At 50.9% G+C, this 18,792-nt stretch overlaps 2 protein-coding genes across 3 annotated transcripts in view; one reads left to right on the plus strand and one right to left on the minus strand.

Moving 5' to 3' along the window:
- On the plus strand, window positions 80-9,303 carry DNALI1 (dynein axonemal light intermediate chain 1). The gene is given in 7 exon segments (XM_003361926.3): window positions 80-786; window positions 788-902; window positions 1,424-1,569; window positions 2,389-2,558; window positions 4,044-4,222; window positions 4,555-4,719; window positions 7,557-9,303. Coding segments are annotated over 7 exon segments (840 nt in total). The 5' UTR covers window positions 80-757; the 3' UTR covers window positions 7,593-9,303.
- Window positions 9,260-18,792, minus strand: part of GNL2 (G protein nucleolar 2) — a 24,538-nt gene continuing 15,005 nt past the window's right edge. For both annotated transcript variants that reach the window (XM_021095967.1, XM_021095968.1), the window contains 8 exons: window positions 17,011-17,139; window positions 15,425-15,529; window positions 14,465-14,623; window positions 14,050-14,163; window positions 11,773-12,230; window positions 11,345-11,424; window positions 10,414-10,499; window positions 9,260-9,453 (listed from right to left, as the gene is read on the minus strand). In XM_021095967.1, the coding sequence (XP_020951626.1) occupies window positions 9,301-9,453; window positions 10,414-10,499; window positions 11,345-11,424; window positions 11,773-12,230; window positions 14,050-14,163; window positions 14,465-14,623; window positions 15,425-15,529; window positions 17,011-17,139 (1,284 nt within the window). In that variant the 3' untranslated portion in view covers window positions 9,260-9,300. The remainder of the gene's footprint in view (window positions 9,454-10,413; window positions 10,500-11,344; window positions 11,425-11,772; window positions 12,231-14,049; window positions 14,164-14,464; window positions 14,624-15,424; window positions 15,530-17,010; window positions 17,140-18,792) is intronic.

The following is an 18,792-nucleotide window of genomic DNA, read 5'->3' on the forward strand; positions in this document are numbered from 1 at the left end:
AGAAACCCTCGCGGCGGATAACGCGATCAGAATCCCGAGTGGGCGGGGCCTTAGGGACCCGACTCTGTGGGGCGGGAGTTTTAGGTTTCAAAAACAAATTGGGGGGAAAAAGCTCCTCTCAAGGTTGTTTGTTGACGCGTTATTACTAGTTACTAAACATGGGGACAAACTACACATCCAGCAGTAGAAAAGAGATTATGTCACCATTTGCAATGGTATTTACAAACTATACGACAAATGGAAAAAAGTCTGACTTGTTAAATGGAAGAAGCAAGATGCAAAATTGTGCGCAGACTGTGATGACATTTACGTTTGGAAATACGAAGGAAAGGGGAAGAGAAGGAAATGCAATCACAGATCGTAGCCCGGGCAAATCGTCGGCCGGGCAAATCGTCGCCATTTCTCCATTAAAGGCAAACTCTTTTTAAAACCTGGGAACTTTAAATGCCTTCCTCTGGGAATCTTCCTCAGCCTTCACTGAGGAGTCAAATGATTCCATTTGCGGGTGACAAAATCCAGGATCAGCGAAAGTGATCTGCGCCTTACTCAAACCGTGAGCTGGACGCAGCGAAGGGATCCAGAACTCAAGTTTCCCCTGCTTCCAAGAGTGCTAAGGCGATCCCGGTGAGCAGGAGGCTTGACAAGCTAAACGCAGGAGAACTTTCCTCGAAGGTTGAGCAGAAAGAAACTCTCGAGCTGCTGGCCCCGCCCCGCCTCGAAGCCCCGCCCAGGCCATGAGGATGTCAAGGACGTTTCCATGGCGACGGCAAACACTGCCCTGACAGGAGGGTCGCTGCTGTGCTGCTACCCTCGCCGCCGCCATGATCCCCCCCGCCGACTCTCTGCTCAAGTATGATACCCCGGTATTGGTGAGCCGCAACACGGAGAAACGGAGTCCCAAAGTAAGGAGGAGTCTCAGGATGGGGGAGCTCGGAAACTCCCACGGGGAATGACAGATCCCTGCCTTGAGGATTGGGAGTCCCAAGGGACAGAGGGTGCAGTGACTGGGAATAAAGGGAATTAGGACCAGGCAAGGAGGGTGGGAGAGCGGTACAAGAAGCCCAGATGTTGGGTGATCCTAAGGGCAGATTTAGGATGGGAAAAAAAGTCACAGAGAGATGGATGGGGCTCCCTGCCCTATCCAGGTAGTGTACAAGGATAGATCTGATAGTGACTGGCCCCATCTCTAAAGGTAAGAAAGTAAAGGCCTGAGCAACATCTGCACAAGGAGATAGAAGCATTGAGTTGGGGTGGGACCAGAGATTCTTCATGGCCTCCTTCAGCTCTGAAACATAACTTCTAATGAGGAAGAGTGATCTGAGAATGGGGGAGAGGTATGCGAGTGACCCGGTGAAAGCCTGCCAAAGTGTGTGGAGCTGAGTGTCTAAATCACCTCCTGTCCCACCTTGTCCTTCCTTCTCAGGCTCGGCTACTGAAAGTCAGCCCCCAGCAGCCTGGACCCTCAGGTCCTGTCCCACAGCCACCGAAGACCAAGCTCCCCTCAACTTCCTGTGTCCCAGATCCTACAAAGCAGGCAGAAGAAATCTTGAATGCCATTCTGCCGCCAAGGTTAAAAAAAAAGCAGTGGCTGGGCGGAAGCCCAGACTTTTGCATCCTAGAACTTAGGAATGTGTGAGGAGGCACCCTGTCTCTGTTTCTGGCTGGGATTTCTTCCTAGCATCCCAGAGTTCCTAGAACTTGCAGATGGCTAGATGCTGAGGGTTGGGGGGAGACATCTCCTCATTTTCAGAGTGCTCTAAATGCTGATGGCGCCCATATGCTGGATCTAGCCCTGTCCTCTCCCCTAAACTCCATGCGCATATATTCTGCTCTGTTCTCATTACCTTCATGAAAATGTCTAATACACTTCTCAAACTTAACATGTCTCAAACTAAATCACAATGTCTTCCTTCTCCCAACCTGCTCATCCTTGGTCAGTATGGGGGGGCCATAGAGGTATGGCCTGCAATACATACATTCACCTCTTTCCGGCTGGCGCAGGTCTATGGTCCCCTGTGTCTCCTACCCCGTCAAGTCAGTGGGAATTTCCTCTGGGCCTTCCATTCAGTAACAACCGCCATAGATCTGTCCTCACCATGGTCAGTGGTTAAGATCTGGAACATGGGTGATGACTTCACAGAGGGTCCTGGAAGAATGAAGACTGCCCAGCCCCAGGGGAGGGGCCCCTTGGAGGTTGCACAGTGGGTGTGGCTTTGGAGCCACACACTCCTTAAGGAAAAGGAGGAGATGGAGGATTCTGGTGGGTCAGGGACAGAGCTGCCCCTCGCTCCTCTCAAGCAGAGAACACAAAGGCCCACCTCTGCTCCCCTCCCAGTGACCCTCTCTGGTGGATGGGGTTCACTCAGCCCGGCTCTGTCTGTGCCACAGGGAATGGGTGGAGGACACACAGCTATGGATCCAGCAGGTGTCCAGCACCCCCAGCACCAGGATGGACGTGGTGCACCTGCAGGAGCAGTTGGACCTGAAGCTGCAGCAGCGCCAGGCCCGGGAGACCGGCATCTGCCCTGTGCGCAGGGAGCTGTACTCCCAGTGTTTCGGTGAGCAGTCCGAGAGGGAGGGTCCTCAACCCCCTAGTGCCTCCTTCCCCGTCAGCACAGATCCCGACCTGCCCCACCCAGGAACTGCTAAATGCACCCTCTTCCCCTTCTCAGGACCCCCATCCCCTGCCAGTCACCACATTCCTAGCAAACCTGGTTCTTCACCCCTTAGCTGTTTGGAGTCAGACAAGAACATCAATTTCAAATCTTTTTTTTTTTTTTTTTAAAGGTTTCTAAAATAAGCCTACGTCAGGTTTTTTTTTTTTTTTTCATCAGAAAAACTTAATGTTTTGGAGTTCCTTTGTGACTTAGTGGGTTAAGAACCCACCATAGTGTCCGTGAGAATGGGATTTCCATTCCTGGCCTTGCTCACTGGGTTAAGGATCCAGCGTTGCAGTAAAGCTGTGGTGTAGATCTCAGATGCGGCTTGGATTTGGTCTTGCTGTGGCGTAGGCTGGCAGCTGCAGCCCCGATTTGACCCCTAGCCTGGGAACATCCATATGCCACAGCTGCGGCCTTAAAAAGCAAAAAAAAAGAGAAAAACTTAATGTTCCATATTTATATCCATCTATCGACATTCAGCCTTTGGTCCAGAGGAATCTTTCAGGGTGATAACAACTGTATGGCGGTTTAACAACAATAAGCCGACAGACAAGGGGTTTGAGAGCACCCTCCTGGGGTGCTGGTGTCAGATGGCTGGCCCTCAGTCTGGTCTCACTGGCCCATGTCACTTGGATGTGCAAACTGCGGCCAAACCCTGAGGCTGCTTAGGGGGCCTAGCAGGCTGCCTTCAGTCTGAGTATGATTCTGGTTTGCCCTCCAAGTCAGCCTTTATGAGGGGATGGATGGGTAGGCTGGAGACCCTGCTGTTTCCAGCCCCAGTCTGGTCCATCCAGGGGTACAGGGGATTGCTCAGCTGCTTTAAAACAGCCACCATCTTTATTTTTTTTACTTAATTTTTTTTTAGGGCCGCACCCGTGGCATACGAAAGTTCCCAGCCTAGGGGTCAAATCAGAGCTATAGCTACTGGCCTACGCCACAGCCACAGCAACACCAGATCCAAGCCACGTCTATGACCTACACCACAGTTCACGGCAACACCGGATCCTTAACCCTCATGAGTACTAGTCAGGTTCATTACTGCTGAGCCACGACAGGAACTCCAAAAAGTCAGGTTTCTTTGAATAGCAGTTTCTGCCTGATGGTGGGTGGAAGAGAAGGGCCCCACAGCTGCAGACAAACCTGGGCTCTTGTCTCCCTCTGTGCTGGCCAAGCCATGCTTTCAGATGGCCTGTACTCCCAAGTGTCAGGTTCAGGGCAGTGGCTGCATGGCAAAGCCTAAAGCCTGTCTCCAAGTGGGAAGGACTCACCCTGGTGCCCCTGACAGTAGGTGGTTTGCATTTCCCCTCCTGCCTGCTTTCTCTGACTTCACCATGTGTGTGTGTGTGTGTGTGTGTGTGTGTGTGTGTGTGCGCGCCTTGGAAGATGAGCTGATCCGTGAGGTCACCATCAACTGTGCAGAGCGGGGGCTGCTGCTGCTGCGGGTCCGGGACGAGATCCGCATGACCATCGCTGCCTACCAGACCCTGTATGAGAGCAGTGTGGCGTTTGGCATGAGGAAGGCGCTGCAGGCAGAACAGGGGAAGTCAGACATGGAGAGGAAAGTGAGTGGGTCTACCAGGAGCTTTTGGGCCTCTTGACTCTCCCGTGGATCTCAGGGCCACAGGTTGTCATGCCAGCACCTAATTCTGCCCCCCCTGGGGTGCTCTCTCATCACCTCAGTAAGCCCTTTGGTCCAGAGTGCCAGCCCCAGTCCTGGCAGAGTGGTCTCCCCTTGGACATGGTCTGCCAGTCCCTGACCTCCCACTGGGTGGCAGTACAGACCCTGGCAATGCCTTGGGTTGGACAGCTGTGTCCCTGGTCCCCTCCATCCATGCACTCACACTGCCCCGTACACTTGGCGACTTCCCAGGATGACTGTGGGTTCTGTCCTCAGATTGCAGAATTAGAGACAGAAAAGCGAGATTTGGAGAGGCAAGTGAATGAGCAGAAGGCAAAATGCGAGGCCACAGAGAAGCGGGAAAGTGAGAGGAGACAGGTGGAGGAGAAGAAGCACAACGAGGAGATTCAATTCCTCAAGAGGACCAATCAGCAGCTGAAGGTAACCGACCAGCAGGCCCAGTGGGCCCGCCCCTCACTCCCGCCAACCCTGCCAGCCAAGCAGGCCAAGCCTTCCGTTCCCTGTCCTGTGATGACTTTCAGTTCTTGTCCAGTGCCCTGTCAAGGAGTAAAGGAAGTGGACTTGGGGGTGAGGGATCATCAGCCAGATTCTCTGTCCATCTGCCTCCAGAGGGGGCTCCATTCTCAACTCTGAATCCCACAATACCTCAGCCTGGCTTGCTTTTTTTTTTTTTTTTTGTCTTTTTAGGGCTGCACCCGTGGCATATGTAGGTTCTCACGCTAGGGGTCAAATCGGGGCTGTAGCCGCCGGCCTACACCACAGCTCATGGCAACGCCAGATACTTAACCCACTGAGCAAGGCCAGGGATCGAACCCGCAACCTCACAGTTCCTAGTGGGATTTCCACTGTACCACAACGGGAACTCCCAGGCTTTCTAGTGGAGAATTTTTCCCCCTTGGATAAAAGTTGCCTAACATCTGGGAGCGGCAGATATGGCAAAGGCGGCACTTCTGTCCCATGGCAGCTGATATTTTGGAGGCTTCCTAGAGCAGGCTGGCCACTCCAGTGGGCTTTCCTAGAAATGCTTTCTTACCTGCAGCTCCCTCTGAGGCACAGCATTAGAGGTGGGCAGGGAAGGCCCTTTGTGAGGGAAGAACCATTTCACATCAGGAGCCTTCCTCAAGAGTGTGGTCCAAGGAATTAGGCTGTGGGTTTTTTTTGGGGGGGGGGGTGCTGTACCTGCTGCGTATGGAGATCCACAGGCTAGGGGTCAAATTGGACCTGTAGCTGCCAGCCTACACCACAGCCGCAGCCGCAGCAGATCCAAGCCTTGTCTGTGACCTATACCCCAGCTCATGGCAATGCCAGATCCTTAACTCACTTATCAGGGCCACAGATCAAACCCGAGTCCTCAAGGATACTAGTTGGATTCGTTACTGCTGAGCCACAATGGGAATTCCTCAGCTGTGTTTTTCATCAAAGCTCTTTTGCTGGTGGTATACTTCTACCCAGCTGAGCTTGCAGGGAGGAAGAAGTTTAGTGAAAAGGGTGGGGCAGGGGGCCAGGCCTCTGAAACTCCAGGTTCTCTGTCTGGTCAAAAGGTTCTCGGAGGTTGGGCCCCAGACCCGCATCATCACCATCACCTGGCAAGTTTTTATTTTTTGCTTTTTTTAGGGCCACACCTGAGGCATACAGAAGTTCCCAGGCTAGGGGTGAATAAGGGCTGTAGCTGCCGGCCTACGCCACAGCCACAGCCACAGCAACGCAGGATCCTTAACCAGGGATCGAACCCGCATCCTCATGGACCCTAGTCAGGTTTGTTAACTGCTGAAACTCGAAGGATACTTCTTGGCAACTTTTAGAAATACAGATCATTGGGCCCAGATCTACCCAATCAGAACCTTTGGGGTTGGGGTCCAGCAAGCCAGTCTAACAAAGTCTCCAGATGATTCCAATGCTTGCTAAAGTTTGAGAACTACTGTTCCAGATATGTGGCCTATATATAGGCCACATAGCCAGTGGTGGTTCAGTGGCTGTCTCCTATGACCCTGGCCAGAAGGGGTCCCTAGGAGTTCCTGCTGTGGCTCAGTGGTACCAACCTCAGTAGTATCCATGAGGACACAGGTTCGATCCCTGGACTCACTCAGTGGGTTACAGATCCAGCATTGCCATGAGCTGTGGGGTAGGTCAGACATGGCTTGATCTGGCATTGCTGTGGCTGTGGGGTAGGCCAGCAGCTGCAGTTCTAATTCAACCCCTAGACTGGGAACCTCCGCATGCCAAGGGTGCGGCCCTAAAAAAAGTGGGGATCCTAGATGTATCTCCGTTTCCTCCCTAGTCTCATAGAAAGCTTCCACTCTTGAGATTGGCAGGCTTGTTGGCACTGCAAACCAAGAAGTCAGGCATCTGCGATAAAGAAGGGCTTGTATTAACCACTAGTAGAAGGTGACATAGATTTGCTCGTTGCCAAGTTTAACAAACTTTCACAGCCAGATGTGAATCTGTTTACTTAGCAGTCTTTAAAGCGGCCTCCGTTATCTGCCATATTCCTTTCTCCTAAGTCCAAGTTCAGGTCCTCCTATGGTACTGGAGGCGAGAGCACAGCAGAATACCTTGGCATCTTTCTAACATTTACAAGCAAGCTTATAATCCCCAGGGTGAAGGACTCTTTAGAAGTGAGTTATTTTTATTGGCTCAAAGTTGCACTGCAAACAAAGCAATGTCTGCAGTCCCTGGGATAGACCCACTTAAAGATCTGTCCGCACACCATGATAGTGAATTATTTTACTGGCGGCCAGAGGAGCAGAGTAAGTAACTCCCAAGTGTCTGAAGCTTTACATATGAGATGGACAGCTTCCTACTCACTGGTAGCAATTTTCTCTAATTGGGTGTCAAGTTGTCTCAGTGGCTGAAAATTTGCTGTTTCCCAAACCTCTTGTCCCAGCACAGAGCTCCCAGGCTCCCAAACCAGAGAGCCAAATGTTTAACTTACAGATGTATTCAGGCCTGAAATCTGAGCCATGAAAAACCACTATTTCAACAACTTTTATTCAATTTCCTTTTCAATGCCTTATATTACACACCGAGCAGCTATTGTATGGAAACCAGGACAGCTCTGATTTCTCCTAATGCAGCAAGACTGAATGCCAAGCCAGAAACGAGCTAATTTAGAAAATATGGAGTTGGGAATGAAGGGGAAAAAACACTCGGAGTGGCAGCATTCGAATTATTCTTCCCAGAGACTTTTTATCACTTCTCAGCTATTTGTGCTAGGCTGCAAGTTTCAAATACTAATGGAGTTTATTTTTGTTTTTCAGGCCCAACTGGAAGGCATCATTGCACCAAAGAAGTGATACTTTCCATATGGGTCTCAGCAGGCACTACAACCCCATCATACCTCTGTAATAAAAAGCTAGTTTCCTGAATGAAGAGGCCATACCCTCCCCTGATCACCACCTACACCTTTTTTCAGAACTCACACCACCCCCCCAGTGTCGTGAAACACATAAGGTCTGGCAGCCAGGCTCCTGGCTGGACAGTGGAGGGCAGTGTAGCTCAGGTAGCTTCTGTACGTGGCCAGATTTTCCAACACCAGCAGGAAGCCTTAGAAGCCACCCGTTTGGCTACAGCCCTCAGGTGGAGCAGCTGCTTTCTCATGGCCACTCCACACCATCACTTATTCTCTGCTCCCATTTCAGGTCCACAGTTCATCTTGTCCTTCAACCCGGGCTTCTCTGGCCTCAGCCTTCCCCTTATTTGGTGTTTCTGCACCACCCCTACTCCAGTGCAGTTCTGGTTCCTCATCATGGAGTTCGGGGTTTATACCGCATCACGCTATCCCTGCTTCCCAAGTCCCTGGACCCCTTCCTCCTTAGTTTCCACTGCCTGGGTGAGGAGGTGATGGCAGGAAGTCAAAACTCATAGCTTTGGAGAAAGTAAATGTTTGCCAGAGAGAAATACAAATCACGGTGTCCACTGTGAGCTGCCTGGACCTCAGCTGCTCCCCCACCACAGATCTGTTCATCTTACTCTGAAGAAAAACACCCCCAACCCCCCAACCCTCTGACCAGCCCAAACCTCACACACAGTTCTAATTATTAATGAGCAGGCCACGGCCTGCAGACAACGGCATTTAACTATTCCTTGTAATAAGTGAAACTCAAAGCTTGGGGACTCAGGACTCTTGTGGTTTCACAGACCCAGAAGACTCAATTAGCGACATAAATCGATCTGATTCAGGACAGAGGGGCAAGCTAGCGAGTTCCGGTCAAACCTCACAGGTAGTGTACCTAAGAAGGCACCAACAACCCCTTGGCTAGAAGGCCCCAGTGCCCAGTGTCCCCCTGACACCCATTCTGGCCAGGGCTTCAAGGCTTACTGGAAGAACTGCAGTCCGACAAGAGCTGTGTCCACTGAGTCCAACACGCCCTGTACACACCAATCTCAAATGTGAAGTTAGGGCTTCCACCCTGACCCAGGTGTCCTGAGGAATTGGTTCTAAGATTCCACGAAAATGGAATGCTCCGTTGTTTCCCGGGGAAAGAACTCCGCCAAGCTGGGCTAGTTCCTGACTCCTCGAACTAGCACATGTAATGCGCTCACGTCCTACCTGGTCCACCCGACAGGCTCGGTGAGGGACAACGCAAGTTGTGGTGGCTTTTCCTCCACGTGTGAAAGTCTGGGCTTGTGCACAACGTCCCCGACATCTTCTCTTTACAGCTCTATTTCAAAGGGCTTCAGTTCCAAACTGCTCGTTGCCAGTTCAAAAGAAACACCCTGCTCCACACGTCCTAGACCTCAGCCCTGTTTCTGTCAGCAACGAGACAGGGTCATCCTCCTGAGGGACTCGGGGCTAATTCAAGTGTCAGGAGTTCAGTGGACCCCATCCCTGAGAGCCCTGGGGGTCAGGGCCTTACCTATTTTCACAAGCACTGGTGACTGTTTCAAGTGTCACACCTCAGAACACATACACCGTGGCCTTAGAAATGCCCCCTGGGCATGAAGAAAACACAGTCTCTAATTGCATATTTTTGTATAATTTAATAAACAACTTTTAAAATGTTACTGCTTATGTTTGAATTTTTTGCGTCTCTGTTTCTGCCCCTCTGAGTCACTGGTCTTCTTTTTGTTCCTGTTCCTGTTTTTCACGTTGTGAGTTTCATAGTAGCGTACACCGACTTTTCTGGGTTGCTGCTGCCGTGCTGCTCGTCTCCGCTGTGAACAATGGCGCGCACACACACACACACACACACACACACACACACACACACACACGAAGGGAAAAAAAAAAAAAAAGTCAAACACTGAAGTCATAAACAGGCTTCTACACTTCTCCATGCTCCATTCCCATGCCACTCCCACAACAACTGGAGCAGGGTCGAGGGAGGGTTCACCTCACAGACCCAAGCCTGCGCTTCTACTGCAACTGTGACAACTCCAAGTTACCATCCTTTGGTCCAACCCTCATCTAATGCTCGAATCTTTTCTCCTGCCCTCCTGACAAGCGGCTCCCTGGTCTGAGGCTGAATGCTCTGATGATAAGCTCTCTACCGCCCAAGAGGGCCCTTGCAGCTCGAGAGAGCCTGGTTAGAGGGATGAACTTCACAGAAGGCAGGGACCTGTCTTTCTACACAGCTCTGTTCACCATGAATCACTTCTCATAAACCCAACTGACTCTTCCAAATGAGAGGCCGCACACTTGAGATCAGCGATCAGAAATTCCTCAAACATACGACCCAAACTCAGGGGTCAACTCTTTGATTTTGTTTCACTGATCTCAACTGGGTCACTTAGGACTGGGTTTTTTTTTTTTTTGTTTTTTGTTTTTTAGCTATTTCTTGGGCTGCTCCCGCGGCATAGGGAGGTTCCCAGGCTAGGGGTTGAATCCGAGCTGTAGCCACCAGCCTACGCCAGAGCCACAGCAACGCGGGATCCGAGCCGCGTCTGCGACCTACACCACAGCTCACAGCAACGCCGGATCGTTAACCCACTGAGCAAGGGCAGGGACCAAACCCGCAACCTCATGGTTCCTAGTTGGATTCGTTAACCACTGCGCCACGACTAGAACTCCCAGGACTGGGGTTCTTTGATTTCAACTCTAGACAGTTTCAGAAAGACTGAGTTAAAAAAATCGCCTTCTCCTCTCTGCTCTATGCCTAAGACAAAAACACGTACTTCCTTAGATGTAAGCATCCTGCGAGTTTTGTCTGAATGCTCTTCTTCCCTCTGTGCCTTCCTCTTCTTTCCCTTTTTGGTAGGTGCTAGGAACAATACATGAACACACACAAGAAAGAAAAAGGAATTTTTTATTCAAAATGTGTCTGTAAACCCTAAGGTGGGAATGAGCTCGATATGCTAGAGAAAAAGGCAGAAGGCAGTGGGACCGGAGTATGGTGAGTACAGCGGAGCAGGAGGCTGGGAGGCTGCCAGCCCCCGAGGACCTCGCAGGCCTCTGCAGGGTTTGCATTTGTGTCACGAAAACACACTCTTGATATGGAAGCTGTCAGTCCAACCAAGTTAAGAAAAAAAATACATGAACCCCAATCTGCTCCCTACCCCAGCTGAAAAAAATGTGTCTCTGGACCTACCCTTAGATTACAAGGTTAATGTACTCTTTTTTATTTTTATTTTTTGGTCTTTCTAGGGCTGCACTTGGGGCTTGTGGAGGTTCCCAGGCCAGGGGTCAAATTGGAGCTACAGCTGTGGGTCTACACCACAGCCACAGCACAATTCGGGGATCTGAGCCGTGTCTGCAACCTACACCACAGCTCATGGCAACGCTAGATCCTTAACCCCCTGAGTGAGGCCAGGAATCGAACCCACATCTTCATGGACACTAGTTGGGTTTGTTAACTGCTGAGCCACAAAGGGAACTCCTAATGTACTCTTTTTAGAGGAATTTTCCTGAACTGCCATTTAATTCCCAAGAAATGTGCAGAATAAAAAGCACAGGTGTGATAAATAGTACGTGGAACCGGGGTGATAGGCCAGATATGCTCAACATCTGTGTGGATGACAGTATAAGAAACAAAGAGGAGATTAAACTTGGGTCCCCAGTTCTAAAGATGCAGATCCCATCCACATGACTTAAATAATTCAACTATACCTGTATCTTCTACATCTTCTTCAACTGCTTTTTGTTGCTCAGGTTTTGCAAAAACCTTCTCACTCAGTCCCTTGGATATTCTGAAAAGGAGAGCAGAGTCACAAAGCTGTCCAGCAATCCCCTCTGCTGCTCATGTCACGTGCCCACATGGAGACGGTGACAAGCTCGCAGATCAAAGAGACTCTGCTCCTCTTCACGGAGTTCACACCACTGGTGGAAGCACCTCCGAAGTTTTTGCAGGCCCTGGGCACTTGTAAAAGAGAGAACTACTGAGCCTCTCACACTGCAGGTTGCTGAATTTTAAAAACGCACAGAATACTTTTTAAACATGGCAAGCGCGCCCCCACCTCCCATACCGCTGCAATCCTCAGGGCAAGGTTCTGGGAACACAAGGAGCAGCCTGCCACTTGTGCCCATGAGAACCCTACCTGACCGCCGAGAACTTCTTTGCTTTGGCTTTGTCTAAAAACCTCTGGTACTTGGCAATCTTCTCATCCAGGGCTTGAATGACGGCCTTGGTGCTGCTCCCCGTGTGTTCTTCCTGGGCTTCTGTGAAAGGCTCTTCGTCAGTGTCTTCTTGGGGCTCCTGTTCCTCCTCCTCCTCCCTCTCCCCAGAGAGGCTCTCCAGCTCTTCCTCGATATCGGACATCTCCAGGGGAACCAGGTCGTCCCCCGAAAACTGAGGCACGACATTGATCTTGCCGAAGTTCTGCCGGACCCGCGCAAGGATCTGTTGCATTTCTGCGTCAGCGCCGCACTGGCCAGGCTCCTCTTCCTTCTTCTCAAGGCCGGGTTCTGACCCTCCACCTCCAGATTCTGGGGTTTCCTCTTCTGTGTTGTTCTGGGCTGTTTCTGGGGCAACTTCCAAAGTCGAGGCGGACGGAAGCTACTTAGGCCAAAAAGGGGTGGGAGCACGGGGAGAAACGGAGTCAGAAAACAAAACCCGAATGTCTGAACTTACACACTTTGCTCTTAAATGAGGTAGTTCTCCTCTCAGGCCCAAGGGAAAGGATGGAAAACGCCGGCATCTGAGTCATCCTGTTAGATCTATTCTGAGCCAACATACATTAAACCCTGAGCCCAGCACTGAAGGGTCAGAGGAACACAGCTGGGGTCCCAAAGAATGCACCAACCCCAAGAGTATTTCACCATCAACACCAACCAACGACACCCTGCAGGAGGCGAGATTCCCTATGTCCCCGAGGATCGCGAGGAATGGGGTTGCCAAGGAAAGCACAGCCAGGCTGAGTACACCCCACAGGCTGAGGGTAGGCACTGAGGCGGCACTGGGAAGGGAGGGTGTGAAGGAGGGGCCGTCCCGGGAGGACTGAGAATGAGCCCTGAGGTGGGAACGGGTAAGAAAGAGGCTGAGAGCTGGGGCCTCCCCTTCAGGGAAGGGTGAGCAGGCCTGGCACTGCGGCTTCACATAGGCAATATTCTCATAATATTAATATTACGAGAATATTATGAATATTCTTATAATATTAATATTACGAGAATATTATGAATATTCTTCCCCATTGTATTCTCGTAACTGAGACTCACAGAACTCAAGGAATTTTTCCCCAAGGTGGGGTGGCTGCTCAAAGCACTGAATGCATAAGGAAGCCATGAAACTCAGGAGATTGCACACACAGTTCGTGTGCGCCTTGTCATCCATTTCGCGGGCAGAAGCTGGTAGTGATAGCTTTCGGATGCTCGAGGGGGTTTCTGCCACCACCAAGAGCAAAAGGCAAGAGTCACAGAGTGGGGGAGCTAGTCACCTAACCCCAATGACTAGACACACAGCAAGAGTTAGAGAAAACTCTGCCGCTTCCACACAGCGTCACAAGGGAGCAGAGATGGGCCTCCTCAGACCCAGAGGCTTCCGCCGTCACTCGGTGCTCCCGAGCCCGCCAGGGGGCGGCCCCATGACTTCTTCTAGAACCAGACAGGTCAGACTGGCTCCACCTCAGGTGCACTGGGTCCACTGCTCCTGATGCCTGGAACACTCTCCCCTCCGCATCTATGTGGCTCCTGCCTCAGATCACTAAGGTCTCCGCTGCAAGGTCACTTCCTTCTCAGAGGCCGTCCTGACCACCCCGCTTACAAAAGCCCTCCTTTGCCCCCCATAAATCCTTCGCCCTGTCTTAGTTGCCCTCACAGCAATCGGTATTTCCTGACACTATACGCTTATTTGTTTACTACCTGTCTCCCTGCAGTATAAATAAAAATAAGTATTTGATGGCCAAAGACATGAAAAAAATGCTCAAATCACTAATTATTAGAGAAATGCAAATCAAAACTGAGGTACCACCCCATACTAGTCAGAAAGGCCATGATTAAAAATGGCCATTGTCACAAATAACAAATAAGAAATGCTGGGGAAGGTGTGGAGACAGGGACCCTCCAACACTGTGGGTGGGAATGTAACTTCGAACAGCTACTATGGAAAACAGGACCGAAGTCCCTCAGAAAACTTAGATATTCCTAAAATAGAGTTACCATATGATCCTGCAATCCCATCCCTGGGCACATATCCAGACACAACTACAATTCAAAGATGCATGCAGCCCTATGTTCAGAGCAGCACTGTTCACAGCAACCAAGACATGCAAACCTCACTGCGCGGAAAGACCTACCCCAGAGGAAGAGACGGCAGTCCAAAGACACCACACCAGGTCGGTGCCCTCGCTTTCCCAGAGGCAGGTCCACCCTGTTCTTACCTGGGGGGTGGCCGGGGGCTCAGCATTGGGCGGCTTGACAAAGAAAGGAATCCGGCCCCTCTGCCAGTCATTGAGGACCATCTTCCCCACGGTCCGCAGGTCGGGCTCTCCACCCTGAAACGTCACAGGGAGATGCCCAATTAGATCCAAACAGCATAATCAGAGTTCCCTGCGGGCCTAGTGGTTAAGGACATGGCAACGTCGCGCTGTGGAACAGGTCTGATCCCTGGCCCGGGAACTTCTGCATCCTGGCTGTCCCAGTTGTTCACCACCATCTATTGCCAAGTCCCACACTTCAAACTCCTCAAACATGCATATCAAAAAATGGTCCTTACCTCCCCCCTCCACACCCCGCCGCCCCCTGTGCCTGCGGCTCGCCACAGTCTGAATTCTCACAATTCTCAGTCTGGTTCACCTTTAATAACTTCCCTGTCCGGAAAGCCAGCTTCTCAAGAAAGTCCTCAGCATTCTCCCAAGAATCGATCTTGTACGTCTTGCTGATATATTCTGGCTTTGCTCGTTCAAGTACAGCACCAATGTGGTCTTCAGGAGTCTTAATTTTTTCAACTTGAACCTAGACATTGATGGGAAATCTCTTGCTTACAAACTTTATTATGGAAGCAGTGAAGCTCCCCAGTGTGCTCTGTAACAACATCTGAAAAGAGATTTCAACACCTCAAAGCAAGTGGGGCCTGGCAGGAGCCTGTCACCGAGGTGGCACGATGGTCGGTCGGCTGAAAGGAGCACCACAGAAAGCTGACCCCGGCACAGGACCATGAACTCAGCTCAAATCGCAGCGCACCACAACCCAACTGTGCAGCTTCCGCAAGCAGTTTCAACTTGGGGTGCTTCATGCTACTAACTCGCGGAAATGGTTGAAAGTCTGCTGGTCCCAGGACACGGAGAGAATGGCATAGTTTAAGACAGGAGGGGAGGAACGGGCACAGGATGTATAGCCAGAAGCCCCGGTTAAGGTTAAGTGGACCCATTTAAAGCGCTTGGTCGTCTTCAGAAACAAGTGAGGAAATGACTGAGTTCCAACATGACTCAACCCATAAACCCACGAAGATGAATTATCGCTAAACATAAACAGGCCCTGCTTCCCTCTGGGTCCCGTGTGTAAACTCCAAACTCTTTTGTGGGATGACATTGACCAGATATGCCCATGGTTCCACTAACTCCTCAAACAGGCTTAAGTGGAATGGAGAGGCCGCCCTGTTCAGTGTCATGTTCCTCAAGTTTGGTCAGACAGGCTGACCCCAAACTGTCTGCTGAATGAGTACAAAGCAAAGGTATCCAGCGTCTCCCACAGAATGCTCCCCCGCCCCCCGCCACCAAAGGCAAACAAAGAACCTCTGGGGACCAAAATACTCACGACTCCTTTCAGCACGATGTCCGTCTCTGAGTCCTCGGAGGGGTAGACCACACCCGGACAGTCGATGAGGAAGATCCGCCGCATCAAGGTGATATACTGCCAGACCTAAGGCGGGAAGGGTTGACGCCTGATGCGCATGAAGCTGCGGTGTGTGTGTGTACAATGCCAGACCTAAGGCAGGAAAGATGAGGCTGGCAGGGGGGTGGGTGTGGGTCAGGGAGGAGGTGTGTGTGTGTGTGTGTGTAGCAACCTGCCCAGGGAGGAGGTGTGTGTGTGTGTGTGTGTGTAGCAACCTGCCCAGGGAGGAGGTGTGTGTGTGTGTGTAGCAACCTGCCCAGGGAGGAGGTGTGTGTGTGTGTGTGTGTGTGTGTGTGTGTGTGTGTGTGTGTAGCAACCTGCCCAGGGAGGAGGTGTGTGTGTGTGTAGCAACCTGCCCAGGGAGGAGGTGTGTGTGTGTGTGTGTGTGTGTGTGTGTAGCAACCTGCCCAGGGACCAAGACCCTCTTCTATCTGTGCTATGCATGAGGCCCTTCCACAAAGCACAAACTACAGTTACTAGAAATGATGCAAAGGCAGGATCTCCACAGAGAATCATGCAATCGCGTCCAGCAAAGCTTTCTCTGATTCTGAAAAGTACTCCTGGATGTCTGACACTGCTTGGCCCCTGTTCTTTCAGCAGAACCAGGCGCTCCCCAAACACTCCATGTTCCCAGGTAGGGCCCTCAACTTGCCAAAATCCACCAGAATGCCGTTTTCTTTCTTAACCCAGGCATCAAATATCTTTGGGTTAGTTTTTTCTTTGTCTTTTGTCTTTTTTTTGTTGTTGTTATTTCTTGGGCCGCTCCCTCGGCATATGGAGGTTCCCAGGCTAGGGGTTGAATCGGAGCTGTAGCCACCAGCCTATGCCAGAGCCACAGCAACGCGGGATCCGAGCTGCGTCTGCAACCTACACCACAGCTCACGGCAACGCTGGATCGTTAACCCACTGAGCAAGGGCAGGGACCGAACCCGCAACCTCATGGTTCCTAGTCGGATTCGTTAACCACTGCGCCACGACGGGAACTCCTGGATTAGTTTTTATGTTTGTTTGTTTTTTAGGCCTGCACCAGTGGCATATGGAGGTTCCCAGGCTAGGGGTCTAATCGGAGCTACAGCTGCCGGCCTACACCACAGCCACAGCAACTCTGGATCCAAGCCTCATCTGCAACCTACACAACAGCTCACGGCAGTACTGAATCCTTAACCCACTGAGCAAGGCCAGGGATTGAACCCACAACCTCACAGTTCCTAGTCGGATTCGTTTCCACTGTGCCACGATGGGAACTCCTTTGGGTTAGTTTTGTTTATCAAAGTAAAAGGCTGGAGTGACAATCTGACATAGACTCCAATGGCACATACCACATCATGCCAAAGGCATGCCGTGGCACACAAACTACTCTTAGTCTTATCACAACGGGCAGAAACCGCTCCTAAAGGCCCAATGGTGAGCTTCATCCAGGAGAAGCAGATAGAAATCTCCACATCCTGCATGATCACCCTCCATGGAAATAAAACATGTGCAAGTAAGACCCTCGGAGCCAGATGTACCTTTGTTTCACCTGCGATGGGGGCCACGTTGCAAACTTTCTTGGAGCGCAGCGTGTTTATCACAGAGCTCTTGCCAACATTGGGATAGCCGATGAACCCCACGCTGATCTGCTTCTTGTCAGTGTGCAACTGTTCAGAAAAAAAAAAAAAAAAAACCACCTTCACGCAGCCTGACTATCCCTGGGGACAAACAGGCTGTGTTCCCTGGCTAAGATAAAGAATACAGCACAAAACTAGAGCTACAATGTGATTTAAAGCCCAGACGAGCACCACCTGCTTTGTCGGAGTGGGATGCATACATACACCCATCAATAAATCAGAGATGAGTCAGCTCCCCAGTCACTCGTGTAAAATTATTCTTGCAAGTTTTAAGGTTAAAAGAATGTAGGCTGGGAAACAGGAGGAAACAGCTTGTTAACGAGTGATTTAGAAGCACACCATCCACCGAAGAAATGTCTTCAGAGATGAGAACCTCAGCAGATCCACCAACTGGCAAGCCCGTGACCCACCCCTCCTCTTCTATGTACAACGCAATTTGCATTTTCAGGGCCAAAAATAAACAACGAAAGAAAAAAGAAAAAAAAAAGGGGGGGAGTCTCAAAAGTTAGCCTGCTAGGTGAAAGTATCACGGGGGCAGAGCTCAGGGAGGGCGCCCACAGATGGCCAGGACTTCTGACTAGAGACGGCAACTGAGCATCCACACCCGCCTCACTTTTCCACTGGATGAACAGCAGTGGGAATCAACACACGCAAACCCAGAGTGACAAACATGGGAAACCAAAGCCATGAGCTGAGACAACACAAACCAACATGTGATGAGAACAAAATCCTAAAAAGGAGTATCAAACCTGGCCCACCACAAAATCCGAAAGCTACGAGTCTGTGAAGGTGAGGAAACTAAAAAACCCAGGAGTTCTCTTGGTGGCTCAGTGGGGTGAGAGCGCAACTGGTGTCCGTGAGGATGTGGGTTCAATCCCTGGCCTCACTCAGTGGGTTAAGGATCTGGCGTTGCCACAAGCTGAGGTGTAGGTCTCAGACGTAGCTCGGATCCAGCATTGCTGTCTGTGGCTGTGGTGTCGGCCAGCAGCTGCAGCTCTGATTCAAACCCTAGCCTGGGAACTGCCATGTGCCACAGGTGCAGGCCTAAAAAGGAAAAAAAAAAGAAAGAAAGAAAAACTAAAATCCAGCAAGAATACTGCCAATGAATCACCAAAGGCCTTGGAAATCAGCAGGACAGATCCCTCTGACGGGGGCCAGAACCCCAGAGGACCAGTGGTCGGTAGGAACGGTCACAACTCTGCCTTCAATTGCTCAGCATGTACATCCTACTTCTTACCCCAGAGCCCGAGCAGGTAATTTTTTTGAAACTCAGCATGTCTGAAAATACCTTTAATTTTTAGACCTGAAAGGGACTCGAGACTTAGAGACAACAGTAGCTGAAGTTAGGTGTTCCCAGAGTGATCAGCTTTCTGAAAGTTTAACTACTGACCGGGGAGACATCAGGCCCCCACTCCCACAGGGCTCCCACACAGCCTTGAGTTGGAGACTGAAGGCACCTTTCTGGGAACTCACAGGCCCAGGCGTAAAGGCCTGCGGGTGCTGACAGCTAGGGTGTCCCCCAACAAAACACTGGGTTTCTACCCAGTCTCTCTACAGCGGTCTCGAGCTCAACAATCCCACCCTTGGCCTAAAATTTCCATCACCTTTTTTTCCCCCTTGCCGTCTCACTCTTAATATGAATGGAAGACCAAGAATAACCAGACACTTGAAGTGCGACTCTAG

Source organism: Sus scrofa, chromosome 6 (assembly GCF_000003025.6).
Source record: "Sus scrofa isolate TJ Tabasco breed Duroc chromosome 6, Sscrofa11.1, whole genome shotgun sequence".
In the NCBI taxonomy this organism is placed as follows: Eukaryota; Metazoa; Chordata; class Mammalia; order Artiodactyla; family Suidae; genus Sus; species Sus scrofa.